This window comes from Vigna unguiculata, chromosome 10 (genome assembly GCF_004118075.2).
Source record: "Vigna unguiculata cultivar IT97K-499-35 chromosome 10, ASM411807v1, whole genome shotgun sequence".
In the NCBI taxonomy this organism is placed as follows: Eukaryota; Viridiplantae; Streptophyta; class Magnoliopsida; order Fabales; family Fabaceae; genus Vigna; species Vigna unguiculata.
Window position 1 is genome coordinate 31,153,727 of NC_040288.1, and position 21,693 is coordinate 31,175,419.

Sequence of the window (21,693 nt, forward strand, 5' to 3'; positions counted from 1 at the left end):
CTTACAATACCATATTCTTTTATTTTAAAACAGACACTCTTATAAATTATGTATTTCAACTTACATAATTTAAAATGCTACTGAGATATGCTAGGATTAGACAATTAAAAACTACACTTGAAAAAGTTGTAATTGAATCAAAACGATGTAGTAAGACTATGACATGTTGGATCAAAACCTTACAAACAAGTTCCATTTTTCAACTCTCAGATGAAATGAAGTTCACAAGTGATTACACAAACATTTAAAGCATTTCACCTGCAAAAATACTTTCCATAACTTCTTTTAAATACAATAATTAATAACTTCCAAAATAACAAAAGATGTGAGCAGGGAATAAACTTGTTTTGGTTATTATATACATGCATGCTAAATTTGTTAACATGAATAAATGGTTACATAAACAGCATATCTACAAAACTAGGTTGTTCCAAGAAGAAATCTACTTTTCATCCTCATTTCACACCTCAAACAATATCACATGGATGAACTTCACAATAGGAATTTACAAACTACTTAACAAAGAATAAATCTCAGTAATATGAGGGTGTGTCCTGTCTTGTACAGAGAACTGGTTATCTAAAAATATCATGGACAATAAAAAAGCACGTACCATTGCGGGGATAGCTCAGTTGGGAGAGCGTCAGACTGAAGATCTGAAGGTCACGTGTTCGATCCACGTTCACTGCATTTGTACTAATTTTTTCAGTTTTTGGCTACTATATACATCATTTTATAGGAAAAACTGTTCGTAGCTTCCACCAATCTAGTTCTATCATTTAGCATTACCAGGATCAAGGATTTATGAAATGGTGCGAGAGAAACTTACAAACATCTTATCACTACATATTCAAGGTAGAAATATATTGATACTTTAAAACTGAATCCATTGGCCAAGTGTCTTTCATGGATACAACAACGAAAGATTGTTCTTGCAAGGACAAGGTTATGTTATCTTAGTGAATATTGTTCCTCCAACGATATCAAGTAACATCAATTCGATATTCAAATTAAATTATTACGAGATAGAAACCAAAACGGCATTCCGGTAATCAATATTCAAAAGAAAATTCATCATCAAAACTACCGTTGGATACGTGTTCTAACAAGAATAGAAAACTCGAAATCACATGAAAGAAATAAATTGGCTAATCAAAAAGTACATTGATGGAAGAATTCTATCATATCTTAAAACATTTCACTCTAAGCCACAAGGGTGCTGGCAGTTGTAGGTTCACTGCAATTAAGATAAACCAAACAAATATTAGGAATAATAAGAGAGAAGCACAGAAACTTAATATAGCAGCAGATAAAAGCAAGAAAATATGGTAATAGGAACATAGAATCAAGGTGAACACCACAATCCGTAATTGATGACAGATCTACAGTGACAAGTATATATGACTGCAGAAAAACTCTTGATCAAAGCATTGATGTTTCGGGAGGTACATTTGTTGAATCTATCAGGAAAATTTGACCAATAATGCAGAGCCAGCAATCCTTGTTAGCAATTGAAATCACCATGCATTCAAAATATTCTAAAGATAAAATACTTAAACAAATCAATTGTGATCAACTTATTTAGAAAAACATGGCAAATAGGGTTGGTCAACAAGTTGAGAATGAAAATGAAGAAAAGCTGAAAACAACCATTAATCAAAACTAGGCCTTTAACAAAAGGACAAAAATTAGATCATAAATCAACCATTATCAAACGCAAAAGCTTACGCCTTTACAGAGTATACAAATTGAATATTTACTATTTCCACACAGGTGGAAGCTTCATAGTCTTCTTGTAGTAACGGGAAAGGTGGTGAATCCTACTCTCAACCAAAATTAAACTGAATTTAGAATCCTTGTCCTTCCTATTCCTCTCCAAGGGCTTCCTAATGGAGACAGCCTTTTTGATCAGGTGATACAAATCCTCAGGAATTTCAGGAGCAAGCCCTACAAATGACAATGATACTCCTATTGTAAAATTCCAAATGCCACACAGTACCATAACCGCCAATGATGGAAAAGGTCATACCATGGGCTTTCAATATACGAAAAATCTTGCTTCCAGTGACACTCTTCACCTGAGCAATTCCATGAGAGTCACGAAGAATAACACCTGACCCCAGAACAACACATATAACAGAATACTAATACCAAATTTCCTGACTAAATTCCATGTCATTTAAATGATCCACATATATTGCATCTATTGAGTTATGTTAGAAAGTATACTTTTCAAAAACTTTTCATTGTCTCTGTCTTTAGATTGGAGACTAACCATATATGCATGCTAAATTTGTTAACATAAATAAATGGTTACATAGACAGCATATCTACAAAACTAGGCTGTTCCAAGAAGAAGTCTACTTTTCATCCTCATTTCACACCTCAAACAATATCACATGGATGAACTTCAAAATCGGAATTTACAAACTACTTAACAAAGAATAAATCTCAGTAACATGAGGGTGTGTCCTGTCTTGTACAGAGAACTGGTGAACAGTTCCCCCCAGTTCAATCCAACTACAACCTGGAATTTTCTTTAAATGTCTTTCTTTCATTTCAGTCCTAACCCTCTTTACATTGTCCCACATGCCCAAACTGGCATAAATATTTGACAGGAGCACATAGGAACTTGGACTGCAAGAATATTGCTGAGTCAATTGCTGAGCTATAGGCTTTCCTATAGAGAAGTTTTCATAGATTTGGCAAGCACTAAGTAAAGCCTTCCAAATCACATCATTAGGTTCAACAGGCATCTCCTCAATGAGTTTCCTGGCTTCTTCAACATGCCCTGCTCGGCTAAGCATATCCACCATGCATCCATAGTGTTGCACTTTAGGTTCAAGCTTGTACACTTTCTGCATGATCTCAAAACATATCATTCCCTCCTTCAACATGCCAGCGTGCCTACAAGCACTTAATACTCCAATGAATGTTATATCATCGGGAATAACTGAAACCCTTCCCATCTCCATGAGAAAACCAAAAGCCATCTCACCCATTCCATGAATAGCCAAGCCACCGATCAAAGCATTCCAATGATCAACACATTTTCGTTCAACATTCTCAAACACTGAGACTGCATTCTCAATGCTACCACATTTTGAATACATGTCAATTAGAGCAACACCAAGCTTACCATTCAGAGAGTATCCCTTCTTCATCAAATAATGGTGTATCACAACGCCATCTTCGACATGTCCTAATTGGGCAAACGCTGTAAGAACAATCAACAGAGTAGTATCATCAGGCAACACATTCGCTGCCCTTTTCATATCATGAAATATTTTCAAAGCCTCAACGCAACAACCATTCTGAACATATCCAGCCATCATCGAATTACAAGAAATAACATTTCTCCTTGGCATTTCATCGAACAACCTCCTCGCAGCAAGAACATCACCCGATTTCGCATAACCGTCTATCATGGTAACCCAACTCACCAAATCCCTTTCTGGCATCTCATCAAACAACTTCCGAGCATCCTCCACCCTCCCGTGCTTCACACAACCACCAATCATCGTGTTCCACGAAACCAAGTCTCTCTCAAGCATTTTAACAAACAAACTCCAAGCAAACCCCAGACCCTCTTCCCACCTCACATACCCTGCAATCATCGAATTCCAAGTAATCAAATTCCTCTCCTCCATACCATCAAACAACTCACGCGCCCGCTCAACCGCCCCATACTTCACATACCCACCAATCATCGAGTTATACGAAACAATATCACGTTCAGGCATTCTGTCAAACACCTGCCTTGCAAGCTCAACACACCCGCATCTCACAAACAACCCGATCAAACAATTCTGCAAAAACACATCAGACCCAAAATTCATTTTCAAGAGCAACCCACAAACCTGCATTCCCTCTCTCTCCAAACCCACTTTCCCACAAGCCTTCATAGCCAGGGAAAACGTGTACGCATCCAGACACACCCCATTTTCGAGCATCAAGCGGAGCAGGACCAGAGCCCTTCTGGGGTCACACCCATTAGAGTGTGACCTGATAACAGCGTTCCAGAGAAAAGGGTCGTCGTGGGGGTGGCAAAAAGCATGGTGCTTGAAGAAGACGTATCGAGCAAACTCCACAAGAGGCTCATGGGGTGAGGAAATGAAAGAGAGGACGAGTCTGGTGGTAAAGGAAGGGTTTTTTATCAACCCTGTTGTGATGAAGCGTGCATGGAGTTGGTTCACGTGTTCTGCAGTTGTGCATTTCGAGAGTGTGGGAATGGGTGAAGCCCATGGCTGGTGTGAAGAGGAACTAAGACAAACAACCATCTATGGCTCAAACTTTCAGATATTTTGGTTATAAAAGGTGTATTTTAGTGTAAAATTACTTGCTATGTTGAGTCATCAATTTGGGCTAAGGCAATGTGTAGTACTATATCTCTTTTATAGTTTCATTTCAACAATCTATGGTGGCTCATTGCCTCCCATTTGGATAAGGTTATCTTTGTTTCCATGGAAGAGGGAAATGCATTTCTTACTCTTCATTCCTTTTCCATTTTGTGTTTATCACTTTCTAGCTCTCTTTTTCGATGAGTTTACAACGGAGAACTATCTTAAAAGGCTTATAATACTCAATAAACTCAGTAAGAAAGTTTGAATTCCATTAAACCATTCTATATTGATCTAGTAAGTGTTTATTACTATGTTTCATAAGCATATATGATTTCATTTTGGCCCAAGATTTGAAAGAATACACAAAGACTACATTGTGTGAGTTCAAGTTATGCACAGAGACATTTGGTTGAGATAGTGATTGGTTGTTTGGTTGCAATGACAGATATTTGTGTGCCATTGCCAAGATATTTCTACTGTATCACTTCATCCAAAAGTCTTTCAATTGATTGGTTCATTGAAAGGCACAAAAAATTACATTTCTCTTTGCAACTCAACTTGCAAATGCACGAATGAACGAACATCTTTCTCTTTTCACAAGGATGATAATGTCTTTATAAATTTTTGTCTGCAAATGCATGAATATATGTCTCTTTCACGAGGATAATTGTGTCGTTTTACTTCTTAATAAGTGTTCTTTACGTGAATAAAAAAATACGATAATTAAGATCGTGCATATACAAAATTAAAATTGTAATTAAGTTAAAATAAGATTAGAGGAATTAATGAAGTTATATAAAATATTTTAGTTTATTTATAGTATTAAATAGGAGATTAGTATTTAAATATTGGAAAACATAATGCATGTGTTTGTCTGAACTCGAGTATAACTTGTGGCGAAAAGGTTGCAAATCCTTTCTAAAATATCATCATGCTATTAGTTTATATGTATATATTATTATTTTATGAAATTGTATGGACTAGCTCGGTTATGAGTAAAATGAAGGTTTGTGATCGGTTCCAATATTTAAAATTGAGAATTTGGATTCCCTGTTATGTTTTTCTATATTGTTCCTTTTTTGCTGTATTTTAAAATATATTATTTATGAGCACCGAGTTTGATAATTCAAAATATATTAAAAAAAAGTAAAATATTAAATTTGTTGGAAGTCCCATATCGACTAGAGTTAAGGCCAATTCATAATATATAAATGAGGTGCAAACCTCACCTTACAAGCCGATTTTGTGGGGTTGAGTTAGGCTTTAAATCCATTTCTAACATGGTATTAGAGCAATCTAATATAATCTTACAAACTATGCCTCCAAACCCTAAATATAATTTGCTTTTAAAATTATAGTGCAACTTTTAAAGAAACTTATGCTATACACGACATATACATGGAAATATTGTTATAAGAGTTACACATTTTCCTCCGAAATGTCTTGTGGTGATTCATTGCTGACAGAACTTATCATCAATATGGCGATTTTGGCTCCTAAAAGCACCACTTGGCAAATCTGCATTTTGAAACTGTGGACGATAAATGGAATCTCCAGTACTATATTCATTAACAATGGCTTCACCTTGTTGTATTGGTTGAGAAACATGATCCATGTTCATACCAAAGTTGCAATTCTGTGAGACAAAAGGTTGATGATTTCCAGAAATCATCGTGGAAGATGGCTGAAAGTACATTGGATACATTTGATTATGATGCATAGTTGGATCATCATCTAGAGTTCCCACTTGAAAATTCTGGTTACTTGCTAAATTATGATCATGTGCCAAAGCTTCTTCCTCTGCATGAAAATTGTCACCCAGTTGTGTATTTGGACTTGATTGTTCTTCTGAACAATTCTCGGTGATGGCAATGTTACCAACGGTTCCTAAAGGATGATGATCATGTGCCAAAGCTTCCTCTTCCATGTTACCTGTAAAACCAGGATAAAAATTTGTCATTGCAGTTGCAGAAAGAGGTTGCAAGTGAACTCTTTCAACTGCACACATCCTTGGTTCTGTGTTCCACGACATGTCATTCTGTTGCGATTGTTGTTGTCTCCTTGAAACAAGAGACATGTCGTTCTGTTGTTGTTGTTGTTGTTGCTCTATTTGTGTCACTGAAACAAGAGACATGTCATTTTGTTGTTGTTGTTGTTTCTGTTGCTTCTGTTTTAAATATTTTTTGTATTTCTGCAAATGACTAGCAACATGTCCTCTTTCCAAACCAGGGACATTCATTGCTTCAAGAATTTTCTTTGGCACAACATTTTCAATTCCAATTTGTTTGATAGCGTTGATAAATGCACCATGCAGTTTTTCTTCCCATACAACACGAGGCTTCTTGGTGGAGGGTGGATTTATTGATTCATCAACATCATCGTCTTCTTCAAAATTATTGTTGTTGCTCCTAAGAGCCATTGATGAAGCCGGTTCAGAATTATCACTTATTCTTCTTATTAAGCAATCAGTTTCAGTTTCCTTCTGCGACGTATCTTCTTCACTTACACATTTCTTCAGAAAGTGTGTGCGCATACTCTTGAACCGAATCTCATGCAAAGGTTTAATCCAATAATCATGAGCTACAAGTCTGAACGCCCTCATCATAGAAACCATACTATCATCCCAAGACATCGTTATGAGAGGAACATTAATTTGTTCTTTGTTGAGAAAACTTAGAAATTCATAGCCATTAACGATTGGCATATCAACCTCCACGAGTATCCAATCAATACACCCTTTTCTTTCTTGTAATGCATTCAGAGCAGGTAGAGATTCAGAGTATGCCAAAACTTGAATACCGTACTGGTTGCATGTTTTCTTGATGAATTCAAGAATGGTTAAGTTAGTGTCGATGGCAAGAATAATGAGAGTTGATGGGACTTGAAAAAGTGTATCCTAAATTTGAATTGCAGAAGAAGAATTTTTGGCCATGGCTTTGCAATGTCACCTTAGAATGCAGAGGAAGAAAGCAAGTGAAAGTAAGTGAATGCATGTTCTCATTTATCTAAAAATGGAGAAAGAGAGAAGGAAAAAGGATTTAGAGTTATGATGGAAGAAATGATGATTATTTACTAGGAGAATAAGAAACTGGATTGTTCACTTCACGTGTCAACCAAAAATCTGGAAGCCCCCAAAATCCATCAACTAATACATATATCCAAAAAATTTACCCTAAAACTATAACAATAAGTTAGAATATGCAACTTTTTTTACAGTATAACCGTTCAATTATTATGATTCAATTGTGATCCTAAAACATAAATAAAAATAAATAATCTTTTTAACATAAACAAAATTAATAATCAACTTTATAGTAATTATATATAATTATATATAATACATTGAAAAGAAAATTAATTAGAACCTTCCGACAATACCGAATTTATCATTGATCGTTCAAATGAAGTTCTTCTTCCATACCATAGTTTAATACAGTGCCTTATTTCACCTGTCTTCAATCACTTATAATGTGTCTTACTGTTTTATCAGTTTATTATATTCTAGAGTAAAATAATTTATAACTAAATCATTTAGACCATTTTTTCTTGTACCTCCATGTTTTCTTCTTGCACCTCCATGATCTTGATAAAATGACAATTTTATCCCTTCTCGCCCTCTCTATTCAGCAAATATCCACTACATGCACCTCGTGCCTATCGAAGCATGATATTCACTCACTGCCTCTGCATTTTGTATATCGATCACCATCGTAATCGCATCCAACAGAGACATTGACTCGTGCGTGAGAAGCATTTCGTAATACTAAATTAATTTTATATTTCCATACAATCCAAAATGTAATTTATATTTCAGTTTGTACGTGTAAAATTATATTTCAGATGTATAATTCAAAATGAATATAAGAATGTGAATTACAATACATATTCCAGATTGTCTTTCCAATTTACATTACAAATTCTATAACCTAAAATACCAAAAATATAAAACAAAATTCTACAGTTTAAATTATAATTTCACATTTCAGATTATATATTTCAAAATATAAATTTAATTCCCATTATAAATTGCATAATTCCAAACTATTATTAAACTAAAGATATAGTTGAAATTTATAATATATGAGAATGTAAAGCTCAATACTCATTGCTTATAATACCATATTCTTTTATTTTAAAACAGATAGTCTTAAAAAATAATTAATAACAATATGTAGTTCAATTTATATTATTTAAAACGCGACTGAGACAAAATTGGATTTAACAATTAAAAAATATTATTGAAAGTGATATAATTGAATGTTACTGTTAGGCCAAAAGAGGTCAGCATTGACTATGGCATGTTGGATCAACCCAAACAAAAAATCTTCACCAATATGTTCACTTCCAAATTAAATTATTACGAGATAGAAACCAAAACGACATATCGATAATCAACAATAAAAACAAAAATCCATCATCAAAACTACCATTGGATAAGTGTTTTAACAAGAATTGAAAACTCGAAAATCACATGAAAGAAATAAATTTGCTTATCAAAAAGTACATTGATGGAAGAATTCTATCATATCTTAAAACAGTTCACTCTAAGCCACAAGGGTGCTGGCAGTTGTGGATTCACTGCAATTCAGACAAAACAAACAAATATTAGGAATAATGAGAGAAGCACAGAAACTTAATATAGCTACAGATAAAAGCAAGAAAATATGGTATAGGAACATAGAATCAATCCGTAATTGATGAAAGATCTACAGTGATAAGTATAAATAACTGCAGAAAAACTCTTGATCAAAGTAATGATGTTTCAGAAGATAAATCCATGTTGAATCTATCAGGAAAATTTGACCAATAATGAGGAGCCAGCAATCCTTAAAAATTGAAATCGCCATGCATTAAAAATATTCTAAAGATAAAATACTTAAACAAATCGATTGTGATAAACTTATTTAAAATCACATAGCGAATAGGGTTGGTCAAAAGAGTGAAACTGAAAATGAAGAAAATCTGAAAACAACCATTTATCAAAAGGCAAAGTTTAGATTATTTCATAAATCAACCATTATCATAAATTTGAAGACTTACTATTTCCAAACAGGTGGAAGCTTCTTAGTCTTCTTGTAGTAACGGGCCAGGCGGTGAATCCTACTCTCAACCAAAATTAACCTGAATTTAGAATCCTTGTCCTTCCTATTCCTCTCCAAGTGCTTCCTAATGGAGACAGCCTTTTTGATCAGGTGATACAAATCCTCAGGAATTTCAGGAGCAAGCCCTACAAAATGACAACGACAGTCTTATTGTACAATTCCAAATGCAACACAGTACCATAACCCCCAATGATGGAAAAGGTCATACCATGGGCTTTCAATATACGGAGAATCTTGCTTCCAGTGACACTCTTCACCTGAGCAATTCCATGAGAGTCACGAAGAATAACACCAATTTGGGATGGAGTGAGACCTTTCTTGGCAAACTTGCAGATGTTCTCCTCCACCTGTGAAATTCATAATATCATAACAAAATAACATAATCCATAAGTGCACCGCCGTATGATTAACACAGCAACAAACATTAAAAATTAAACAAATCCGAACTCTTTAACCATATTCATAAATTTATTAGAATACTAGAATGTTAACACCCAAATTTATTAGAAAACAGTCCAGAACCCAATTGAACTTGCCATGTAGTTTTACAGGAGCCCTTACATCATTAATACAGCAATGTTGATTCCAGCAATGTTCTTTTCTAATTATACACAAGAACAAGGATTCACCAATGTCTTACAATTTTTTGTATTAACAAGTTCAAACATTTTTTTCAAAACTCCCCTAATAGCACAGATCGCAACAAAACTGCTTGAGATAAAATTACAACAGAGTTTCCAATTAAAAGAGAAGAATCGTTGAACCTAATTATATGCATGCACAATGAAGTAAGATAGATACCTAACAACATACGCACATTACAAAAACACATAAAAAAACATTTATTTAGGTTAACAGTCACAGTTTTCAAGCATCTAAGAAGAAAGATAACATCAACACAAATTCAGGCCGAAGAGCAAGAAAGAAAGTAAATGGGGTGTGCATTTCTTACATCCTGAGACGAAATCTTCAACCAGCTAGGTGGGGTCCTCTTATATGGAAGAGCCGAACTGGAGATACCCTTACTGAAAACAAAAACATTCAGCGAACCAACACATTAGAACAGCAACAACGTTAGAGAAAAGGAAAATGAATAGAACTGTTTTCTCCGTATTCTCTAACGTGAAAACGTGACCATGAAAACATACCCGCGACTGTGCATACGCCCCATGGTGACCGCGTTTGAAGAAGGACGACACTCTCTCTGTCTCTCTGCTGCGCCTGCACCGAAGAACTAGAATGAATGAGTAGAAACCCTAAGAATATGAAGGTAGTGAAAACTAGGGTAAACCTCATTGGATCGGGCCGTCATTCAATTGGGCTTGGACCAGTTGTTTTTATTTCTCCCGGGTTTGTCCTAGAGCCCAAATTCAGGTTTCTTTCAGTGAAGTTCAATTTAGGGGTAACTAATGGAAAGAATTCATACAAAGAACGGTTAACTTATTTTTTTACCTATTATTATGTTTAGCGAAATTTAAAAATAAATTTTGAAAATTAATTACTTCATGATTTTTTATTACTAGTTTATCAACTATTTCAACAAAGTGTTTATACATTGACAATATCTATCTATACTCTCTATACAAAATCGAATATTTTTTTAGTGTGTACTTTTTTTTCCTTTTTTCAAATTTACTCTTTAATAAATAAAAAATTATCAATTTTACCTTTAAGTGATTTTTTTTTAAATTTAACCATTTTTTCGAACTCAATTATTTTTTTAAAATTGAATTATTTTTTAAACTAAAATAACTATTTGTAATAAAATATTACCTACCAAATGAACAAATAAAATTATAAAAAATATTATATTTAGTTCTATAATTACATCTTTATTATTTATTTTTGTTATCATTAAAAAATTAACTACGTAACACATGTATTTTTACTGATAAAATAGTAATTATGATATTTTCTAATAACAAATTATTGTGTAAAATAAGTATATTGGTTTTTATAAAAACATCTTCAAAACTTTTCTTGCCTGTATTTATTTATTACTGAAACAAATTATTTTTTACTTAAGGTTTTTCTTTCTCTAATTTTAACTTTCGCTCCTTTTCTTATCATTTATTTTAAGAAGACCATAAAGAGGTTGCTGAATCATTTGGGGGCCTTTCTTCCTATACCTCCAAGCATTTCTTCTGCACCTCCAAAATTTCTTTAAATTCTCAAAATATCCTTTGACCATTTAAAGAAATTCATGGACATCACACTCCCAAAATACTTTCAGATGTCGACTTTCGGAAGTTAAAATATATAATTTTCGGAAGTTAAAATACATCACCAGAAGTCGACTTCCGAAAGTCAAAATATATCACCGAAAATCAACTTTCGAAAGTCAAAATATATTACCGAAAATCAACTTCCAGAAATCAAAAATCATTATCAGAAGTCAATTTCTGAAAATAAAAAAATATTACCGAAAATCGACTTCCCAATATAAAAAAAATTATATATTTTATTTTATTTTATTTTTTAAAACACGTATTAATAATTATAAAATATATAAATTTAAAAAAAAATTACTTTAAAAAATAAAATAAATAAGTAATAAAAATATTAAATAAAAAATTAACAAATAATTGAAATTAAAATAATAATACTTTAAATTTTAAAAAAAATTATATAAATATATATATATATATATATATATATATAAATCGGAAGTCAGACTTCCGTATATATATACGTGTATATATATAAATGTGTATATATATAAAGGGAAGTCAAAATCCGTTTATATATATATATATATATATTCACACCAAAAGTCGACTTTTATATATATATATATATATATATATATATATATATATATATATATATATATATATTTTACATATATTTTTTTTTTATTTTTTCTAATTTAAAATTTTATTATTTTAAAATGAATTTAAATATTAAATAAAATTAAATGAAGCGGAATAAACTTTTTATTCTTTTGTTTTTTATTTAAAGTTTAATATTATTTTAATTTTATTTATTTTTATATTTGTATAATATATTTTTTAGTATATTAAATAAAAATAAACTTATATATATATATAGATATTAATATTTTTTAAAAAATATATATTAAAAAATATGAAAACATAAAAATAAATAAAATAATAAACTAAAAAAATCATTAAAAAGTTAAAAAATATAAATTTTAAAAAGAATTAAAAAGATTCAAAATAATTTTTTTTTACATACGGAAGTCAACTTCCGGAGAATGTTTTTTTACTTCCGGAAGTCAACTTTCGGGAATATTTTTTAACTTCCGGAAGTCAACTTCCGGAAATATTTTTTGACTTCCGGAAATTGACTTCCAGTGATAATTTTTTACTTTCGGAAGTCGAATTTCGGTGATACATTTTGACTTTTGGAAGTTGACTTCCGGTAATATAGTTTGACTTCCGAAGATCGACTTTCGGTGATATATTTTGACTTCCGAAAGTTGACATAATTTTGGAGGTGTGGTGTTTGCGGGTTTCTTTAAATGGTCAAAAGGTTTTTTTGGGAATTTAAAGAAAGTTTGGAGGTGTAGAAGAAATTTTAGAGGTGCAAGAAGAAAGACCCATCATTTGGATTTAGGGCCTGTTCGTTTGGAGGGATAGTACTGTTAAAATGAATTAGGAAGCGCGGATCGTAAAATTTATCGTGTTTCATTGTATGAATTGAAGGTGATTAGAGAGCGCCGATTTGAGGGATATGTGGGTTGTTCCATCCACACTTTTACAAGAAGATTAGCGAATAAAGATGTTCATTTACCTATTTTACCCTCCATTTTGTCCTCACACCGGTGGCACCGGTGTTGTGTTTAGTGTGGTGTTGTGTGGAGTCATGGCACCGGTTACGTAACCGGTGCCTTGTGTTTACAAAGGGCGACACCGGTTACGACACCGGTGTCGTTGATTTTTTATTTTTATTTTTTTTTACCTTTTTCTTAACTTCTTTTGACTCTTTTTTTAAAATTTTTTTAACTTTTTTTTAACATTCATACAAATTTTATTTTATTTTATTTTAAAATTTTATATAAATTTAATATTTTTTTTAATTCGTATCAATTAATGATAATTATTTTTATAACATCAAATTACAAAAACATTCTCTTTTTTACACAAGGGTATTATGGTAACTTAATAAATATATTTATTTTAACGTATAATCTTATCTATCACATCAATCAAATCTTTCACTAACTTTTATAAAAATTATCTCCAAATCCACTCACTTTACCCTCTAAATCCACTCAAAAAAACACAAATATTCATCCACCTAAATCTACACAAATCCATCTCCACACTCTCCCCCATATCCATCTACACAAAGGAACACACCCTTAGAGCGATGTGGGCCATGAAAAGCTGGACCAAAGTCCACTACAGTAACTTCTACAATTGTTTTTCAAATTATTCCTGACTATAAAACCTATTAAGTGTTGTATAGTGGTCGATTCTGTTAATATTTTTTGAAATGGTTTCTTGAACATGTTCTTGTTGGATGCACACCATTATCGTACCTCAAACTATATTTATAAGAGTGAGTTATTTAGAAGACGGTCATTGTTCACCAACCAATCTTAAAAATATATGAATGACGTGTGAACGTAAAAAATGTTTTGAATGGATCAGAAAACTCTCCAATTTTGTCGGATGAAATCTCAACACTTGCTTAGTATTTATATTTAATAATAATAATAATAATAATAATAATAAATATATTTAAAATTTATATATTTAATTATTGTCATTAATACAATATAATAAAAATTAATACATAATTTAGTATAATTGTACCTACAGAATAAACAATTATAACTATAATAAAAATCATATATATTCTTATATTTGAAGACGTTTTTTCGGATCACGTTCCAAAAAATAAATATGAAATTTGTGACATGTAATTATTCTTTGAATCTTAGAAAATGGGTCTTCTAATTGAACAATTAGATTATTAATATCATATTTCCTAATATGTAAATAAGTGAATCTATTCTTTTAAAAAATAAATCTATTCTTTTATTTTTCATTAATATATCTATTTTTTAAGTTTAAGATTAAAAAATTATTTAACATAATCAAATAAAAAATTCAAAGACTCAATTACTAAAAGAAAAATTTATGATACCCACAATTAAAAATCGATTATGAAAAAACACAATACATTATTTATTTTTTATATTCATAAAATTTGAATATATAAAGGCTCATGAGATTAAAAAGATAATGCTAACTCTTAAACTAGTATTCTACTACCAAATGAGACAAAATAGAGTTATTTTTTTTTATTCAAGAATGAAAGAAAAAAGATGAAAAAATGAGAGTAAAAATAGTGAGTTTGTGAATAATTTACTTTTTTTCTTCATAAACAAACATAAAAATGCGTGAAAGTGAAATATGAGAACAATAAGTGATAAAAATCAAAAGACAATAAAAAAGAAAATAAAAATTATCTTGATAAATATGTATATTCTTTATTATACTTTATTTTATGTTTTATTTTTTATTAATATTAAATGTTGTGTTGTAAAAGAAATAAAAGTATATCTAATTTAATTTTCATCAATTTCCAATATATATTGTACTTATAATTTAAAAATTAAAAAAAAAAAAACTTTAAAAGTTTCCAATATATAAATATATTATTTTTAAAATGTGGTCTAAATTATCCACAATTTAACAATGGTTGCCTAACTATCAACATTTTCTACTATATTGCTTAAAACAAATAGGCAACATTTTTTGTACGCTCTCTAAGTCTAAGGCAAATAGAAGTCACTATATAACCAACAATAAATAATTGTAGCTTATTCCTACTTTACACAATGATTTTTCAATTGTTTGCTTAATGTTTTTGCTTTGAATTGAATCATGAAACCCAATATGAGTGAAGCCTTTATCATGTATTGTTACACACCATATGTTTGATAAAAAATACAAAAAAAAAATTGTTTTTGTGATATTTGTTGTCTAATTAAGTTATGAATTTCAAGAGTTGACAAATGTTGCACAAGTCTCTTGGGAAACGATACTTGAACTTTTAACTTTATTACTTGTGCGATGTGATAGACTTGTCAATCCGTAACAATATATTAATTTATATCTCATTATTTTTCAAAGACTACTTCAGCATATTGTCCTCTCATCCTTGGCTCAATATTTCTTCCCTCCATGAGTTCCTTTGCTAATTTTACTTTGTGTCTTTTTCATTGAGGTGATAACTAGGTGGACTATATTATAATCTCCATTTTTTATCTTCGAAATGTACCTTAAGTTTGAAGTTGTCAGTTTGACCCTTGGCCCATAGGTCATCCTTATCCCACCATTGAATAAGCTCCCTTTTGGGGAGTCCCAAATGAGGGGGGTAAAGAAAAAGCTCTAGTCCCTAAAGTCCCATCTCAAGTGGGTTAAGGTCAAGGTGGGCTTGGTCCCACTACAAAGACTTCAATTAACTCTTAAAAAGAAAATGTTCACCATGGGTCAAAGGTTGAGCTAAGAAATCTCGAGTCGAAGGTCGGGTCGAGCCATCTTAGGCTTAAGGTCGAGTTGAGCCATCTCAAAGCAAAGGTCTAGCCAAGTCATCTCAGATCGAAAGTTTAGACAGGTCGGACCGACACAGGCTAAAAGTCGAGAAGAGCTAACTCAGGTTGAAAGTCGAGATGGACCGTGTAAGATCCGCAGAATTTAATTAATTAAATAAATAAATAATTAATAAATGCGGGAGGGTAGTGCATTTATGACATTAAATTCTGTTATGTATGATGTGGTAAAGTACTAGCTCAAGTGGTTGGGAGTACTTTGATTGTGTGAGAGGACTTGGGTTCGAGTCCTAGGTGTGCCATTTGTGTGTTATTTAGTTATTATTGTTTTAATAAAATGTTGGGTCACATTCTGTATGAGATAAGGCTTGAATTGTATGCGTTAGCAAGAAACATGAGTTGGCCTGATGGTTTAGAATTGATTTGGCTTTGGCATGATGTGGGTTTGAACCTGGGTGGACTCAAATTTAACTTTCTTTTTGCTAAAAAGTGGTGTGGCTGAATATGAATAGGTGAGGAAGACCTTAGCAGAAGGGGGGTAGCCAAAAGGGGATGAAAAACTATTAAGTAATGGGCCTTGAATAGAAATAAAAGGCAATTTTCGTCCTTTTTATTTAACCACATTAAAGCTTCATATAAAAAGGAAAATTGGGGGAAAATTGAGGGTTTTTGGCAGAGCTGGACTGTGGCAAGAATAGAGAGCACGAAATTGAGAGTGTTGACAGTTGAAGGAGATTTTGGGATTCAATTGGGGGATAGACGAAGAAGGGGTGTTGTTGGTGTATTTTTTTTAAAGCTTCAAGTAATTCACTACTAAGCCAAATTTCAAGGTTAGGGGAGCTGTATCGAATTTGTATGCTTTTGGTCATATTTGTTGCGTGTACTGGTTTTTATGTGGTGAATTACGTGTTGAAAATGAGGGAAATTGGGGGTTGTGGGTTTTGGATACTGTTGCATTGGAATTGGCCCTAAATGTATGTATATATTGGGGTTGTGTTCTGTAAATATTATGAGTATGCAAGGTGGAGTGGTTGGGGCATATTTTCGAGTCCAAATGTGCTCATAAGTTTAATGAATTGGTGTTGAATGAATTGATATGTTTTGATTCGTGTTTTGAGTCTCTGGAGCAGTGTGTGTGAATCAGTGCCAAACCTGCAATTCTCGCTCAGGCGAGATATGCAGGGACTCATAAACCTCTCTTTGCTCGAACAGTTCGCTCAGACGAGGTGTTTTGATTTTGGGCGACTAGCCATCTCGCTCAGGCGAGAGCCTCTCGCCTAAGCGAGGATTCGAAGCACGTTCTAATGTTGGCTTAACCTGCAGCCCAAGCGAGAGATGTGACTCTTGGGTGAAATGTGATCTCGCCCAGGCGAGTGTAACTCGCCTAAGCGAGTGTTCGAAGCTGTGTTTGTGCATGGTGCTCGCTCAGGCGAGGTAACCTAGCCTAAGCGAGATGAACTGGAGTGCTTAGGCGAGAACTGGGAGATTAAGCCTAGGTTGGATGGATGTTGGCGTAAGGGCAACCAAATTCTGGTGGTATTGGATTCATTGGAGTTGAATGGTGACGTTTGATCTATAAAGCTCCTAAGATATCTCAATGGTGGGCTTGCTAGTGTTCCTTGGGTGGTGGCCTGGAACGTATCCTTGAGTAGTGACTCGGGATAGGGGTTAAGCACGTGACATTCTATGGATTATGGCCCGGAATGACTTCCTTTGAGTTGTGGCTCGGGATAGCGGATGAACACGAGGAACCTTGAGTTGTGGCTCGGGTTGGCGAGTGTGCCGGTGTGAATGTGCTGGTTGTGGCCAATATGGATGGGTCCAGATGGATTGTCCTCCTCAGTGAGTCATTGACGAGTTTGGTAGTCCTGGGACGTTGCGGACTATGTTCGTATTTGGGAACTCCACTTGGCGTTACGGTGTGTGATCCGTAGCATGGTTTCCGCACGTGCTCTATCGGTTGTGGCTGATAGGTGTGGCAGCAAGGTGCTTTGAGATACTTAATAGGAGATGTAGAAGACTGCTAACATGGTTGTGGCCATGTGAAAGGACTGGAACGAGGTTCCCTAATATACTTTACTATACATGGTGGTGGCCATGTGGTGGGAAGGTAACGAGTCTTCCACGAGGTGTATCGATGTACATGGTAGTGGCCATGTGATGGGAATGGAGCAAGCGTTGTGGGAAATGAAAGGATATTATATATGGTTGTGGCCATGCGGTATAAAGGAAGAGTTGTGTTAATGATATAATGTTTTATCTATTATACATGTATATGTGTGTTTGGTACATTTTTATGTGTTTCTTCTGTTAGCTCACCCTATCTGCTTGTGTTTGGCGATGATCGTGTACGTGGTACACGTGAGCAGGTGATGATGCAGGTAGAGCTGGTGAGGCTTAGCTGCGGAGAGGGGATGATCATGAGATTTTAGTACTATGTTTTCTTGGTTTTGGATTTTTAAATGATATGTAAACTTTTGAGAGATTCTGGAACATTAGTTCATGTTATAAGCTATGAGACAATGTTTATTATACGATGTTATAAGTTAAATTTCCCTAAATTTTTGGGAAATGAGGTATTATTAATTATTGTGTAATTAATTCTTTATTTTATTTTTATTAAATTCATAATATCCTGATGGGATGTTACGGACCGACCCATTTATAAGTTCAGAATAAGTTAACTCGGGCCAAAGGTCTAAACGGGCCAGCCCATGTCGAAGGTCAAGATGGGTAGGTCCAAGTTGATGGTTGGGACAACCAGTTCGGGTTAAACTTTGGGACAATTGATATGAGCCAAAGGTTAGAACAAGCTAGTCTAGACCGAAGGTCAAGATGGGTTAATCTGAATCAAAGGTCACTGGCTCAGGCCAATGGTTAGGATAGGCTGGTTTGAGCCGAAGGTCCACCAGCCTAAGACAAGGTCGAGATAGGTCAGTTTGGACCGAAGGTCGGGACAAACTGGCCTGGACTGAAGGTCGTGAAGGACTGACTCGGGCCGAAGGTCAAGATAGGCGGGTGTAGGCCGAAGGTACGTGTCCCTCGCCAGGCGATTTTGTTGCAGCTGGTTGGTGTTATACTTTCTATGATGTGCATGATCTACATGGATTCTAGGATATCTTAAAGGTCGGCTTGCTGGTGTTCCTTGAGTTGAGCTCAAAACGTATCCCTTGAGTTGAGCTCGGGATAGGGGTTAAGCACGTGGCATTCCTCGAGTTGAGCTCGGAATAGCATCCCTCGAGTTGAGCTCAGGATGGTGGATGAACACGAGGAATCCTTAAGTTGAGCTCGGGTTGGCGAGTGTTGCCGGGGTGAGTGTGCTGGTTGTGGCTAGTACGGATGGGTCCAGATAGATTGCCCTCCTCAGTAGTTAGCTAACGAGTTTGGTAGTCTTGGGACATTACGAACTATGTTCGTATTTGGGAACTCCACCTGCCGTTACGGTGTATGATCCGTAGCAATGGTTTCCCACACGTGTTCTATCGGTTGCGGCCGATAAGTATGGCAACAAGACACCTTGGGGTACTCACTAGAAGACGTAGAACATGATTGACATGGTTGTGGCCATGTGGTGTGGAATCAGGGGAAAGGATTCCTTTGGTGTGTTTGTGTGATATATATAAATGTGTTTATATTTATATGTTTATTTTGTTAGCTCACCTTATCTGTTTGTGTTTGGCGATGATCGTATACGCGGTATACATGAGCAGATGGTGTTGTAGGTGGATCTAGTGAGGTATAGAGTCGGAGTAGGGCTAGTCTTGGGGAAATTCTCTCAGAGTTTTTACATTGTCTTTATGATTTCAAATCAGTTGTAATTATTAATATTACTGGACTTTTTGTTAATGGTAATAGTAATTATATTCAAGGATTTTGAAATTATTATTGAAGTAAATAAAGTTTTGGAATTTCTCGCATTTTTGGGAAATGAATTTATAATTAATGAGTTTTTATTTTCTTATTTTATTTTATTATTTAAACCCGTAATATCTTGACGGGACGTTACACTATAACTTCCCATAATTTTCTGCTGCTGAATTATTTTTCTGTTGTCATAGTTTTTAGTATTATTCTGCTATTGTAATTTAAACAGAATAATAAGCATTATTCTGCTGTTGTTGTTTTAAGTATATGCAAAATTGTATGTTTTTGAGTTGGAGTATATGCGTATAAGTGATCTGATTCAAGGTGATATGATTCAAGGTGATCTAATTCAACCCTTTCATTATCTATGCAGGTCATTGCAGCATTGGATTCACTATGTTATGGTGTTGCATATGCATGCTAAGAAATATTTGGAAGATAAATGAATTGTCAACTTTTGAACATGTTTAGTTAGTTAGTTTAAAGTGCTTGTTTGTGTGTATATGGCAGTCTAAGCTGTAAATACTATGGTTCTCGGGAGGAAATGACATCTTTGCTTTTATCAAATTTGATGTTGGAAATATTTTTATGATTACTAGAAATATTTCAATACTTGAAAAAAAAATTCAATTTTTAGGTGGGTTGGTGAGCCAACCCACTTAACCCACCAACCCGTGGTGGGTTGAGCCGGGTTACAAAAAATCTGACTCACCGTAAAGTGAGCTGGGTTGGGCTCACTAGTTTTTTGACCCGGCCCGTGGTGAGCCAACCCGTGTGAGCCAGGTTGGCTCACTTTGACATGTCTAATTAATATTGAGCAACAAATACCAACAAACATAATTGGCAATATCAATAATAAACAACTTATATTGGCAAAAAAAAATCTTAATTGATATAAACTAAAATTTAATAATTGCAATATTAGCTAAAAAAATCTACTAACCCTATGAGAAAATCTTATAATATTGAAAAAAATTTAATGACAACAAAATTTGTGGATAAAATAATATTTATCGTCATATTTTATCGATAAAAAATAATATGTTGGTAACATAAAATTTTATCAACTGAAAAATTCGTCGGCAAAATAGAATATACTGATAGATTCGCCAATAAAATTTGTTAGTAATGCTAAACTTTTATTATTGATGAATATTTCCATCAGTAAATTTTGTCAATAAAATTGAAGTCAAAGTTCTCCACTTAAGCTTTAATCATGCAGTGGTAAAATTTGTTGGTAATGATTTTTTTTTTAAATCCATTGTATTGAAAATTTGAAAATTTGTCGATAATTGTATTTTTTAAAATTCGTCGATAAAATGATGTCCAATTTGAAGAAATATATGTTATCAATTAAATGAAGATGAGTGTGAGTAAGAGAAAAAGAAAAAAGAAAAATAGGAGAAGGAGGAGGATGAGAAAGAGAAGGAAAAACGGAAAATAAGAAGAGGAGAAGGATGAGAAGGAAAACCAAATCACAATATTTACTAACGAAAAAAATCGATAAATACTCACCAATATTTACTAACGAATTTAGATCGTCGGTAGTTATCGACGAATTTTTGACCGTTGGTAATTACCGATATATTTTTTGATCTATTATTGACAAATATTTTACTGACGAATTTTTGTCGTTGGTAATATTGAAAATTCATTGATAATTGTATTTTTAAAATTCGTCGATAAAATGATGTCCAATTTGACAAAATATATGATATCAATTGAATGAAGATGAATGTGAGTAAGAGAAGAAAAAAAAGAGAAATAGGAGAATGAGGATGAGGAGAAAGAAGAAGGAAAAAAAGGAAAATAAGAAGAGGGGAAGGATGAGAGGGAAAACCAAATAACAATATTT

The 21,693-nt window shown here is 33.4% G+C and overlaps 4 protein-coding genes and 1 non-coding gene across 5 annotated transcripts; 1 reads left to right on the forward strand and 4 right to left on the reverse strand.

Annotated features, from left to right (window-relative positions):
* Window positions 1-549: 549 nt before the first annotated feature.
* Window positions 550-2,286, reverse strand: LOC114165535 (40S ribosomal protein S13-like). The gene is made up of 3 exons (XM_028050135.1): window positions 2,272-2,286; window positions 2,030-2,144; window positions 550-1,947 (listed from the first exon to the last, which is right to left on the reverse strand). Exons 1-3 carry the CDS (start codon window positions 2,284-2,286, stop codon window positions 1,760-1,762), a joined length of 318 nt encoding a protein of 105 aa, XP_027905936.1. The 3' UTR covers window positions 550-1,759.
* On the forward strand, window positions 618-690 carry TRNAF-GAA. Its single transcript has one exon. It is a non-coding gene; the product is annotated as a tRNA-Phe (tRNA).
* LOC114165770 (pentatricopeptide repeat-containing protein At2g45350, chloroplastic) lies at window positions 1,871-4,587 on the reverse strand. The gene has a single exon (XM_028050340.1). It carries the CDS (start codon window positions 4,278-4,280, stop codon window positions 2,424-2,426), a length of 1,857 nt encoding a protein of 618 aa, XP_027906141.1. The 5' UTR covers window positions 4,281-4,587; the 3' UTR covers window positions 1,871-2,423.
* Window positions 4,588-5,796: 1,209 nt separating this feature from the next.
* LOC114165536 (two-component response regulator ARR12-like) lies at window positions 5,797-6,975 on the reverse strand. Its single transcript, XM_028050136.1, has 2 exons — window positions 6,570-6,975; window positions 5,797-6,461 (listed from the first exon to the last, which is right to left on the reverse strand). Exons 1-2 carry the CDS (start codon window positions 6,973-6,975, stop codon window positions 5,797-5,799), a joined length of 1,071 nt encoding a protein of 356 aa, XP_027905937.1.
* A 1,735-nt stretch (window positions 6,976-8,710) lies between these two features.
* LOC114165849 (40S ribosomal protein S13) lies at window positions 8,711-10,714 on the reverse strand. Its single transcript, XM_028050456.1, has 5 exons — window positions 10,594-10,714; window positions 10,398-10,470; window positions 9,654-9,792; window positions 9,384-9,570; window positions 8,711-8,921 (listed from the first exon to the last, which is right to left on the reverse strand). Exons 1-5 carry the CDS (start codon window positions 10,614-10,616, stop codon window positions 8,888-8,890), a joined length of 456 nt encoding a protein of 151 aa, XP_027906257.1. The 5' UTR covers window positions 10,617-10,714; the 3' UTR covers window positions 8,711-8,887.
* Between the last annotated feature and the right edge of the window lie 10,979 nt (window positions 10,715-21,693).

Coding starts and splice junctions, on each gene's coding strand:
- LOC114165849 (XM_028050456.1), bottom strand. CDS start 10,616: ATGGGGCGTATGCACAGTCGCGG. Junction 10,471..10,593: donor GGGCGTATGCACAGTCGCGG/GTATGTTTTCAT, acceptor TTTTGTTTTCAG/TAAGGGTATCTCCAGTTCGG. Junction 9,793..10,397: donor TGAAGATTTCGTCTCAGGAT/GTAAGAAATGCA, acceptor TGAATTTCACAG/GTGGAGGAGAACATCTGCAA.
- LOC114165770 (XM_028050340.1), bottom strand. CDS start 4,280: ATGGTTGTTTGTCTTAGTTCCTCTTCACACCAGCCATGGGCTTCACCC.
- LOC114165536 (XM_028050136.1), bottom strand. CDS start 6,975: ATGTCTTGGGATGATAGTATGGTTTCTATGATGAGGGCGTTCAGACTT. Junction 6,462..6,569: donor TGAAGCAATGAATGTCCCTG/GTTTGGAAAGAG, acceptor CTCTTGTTTCAG/TGACACAAATAGAGCAACAA.
- LOC114165535 (XM_028050135.1), bottom strand. Junction 1,948..2,029: donor TCGTATATTGAAAGCCCATG/GTATGACCTTTT, acceptor TGTCATTTGTAG/GGCTTGCTCCTGAAATTCCT.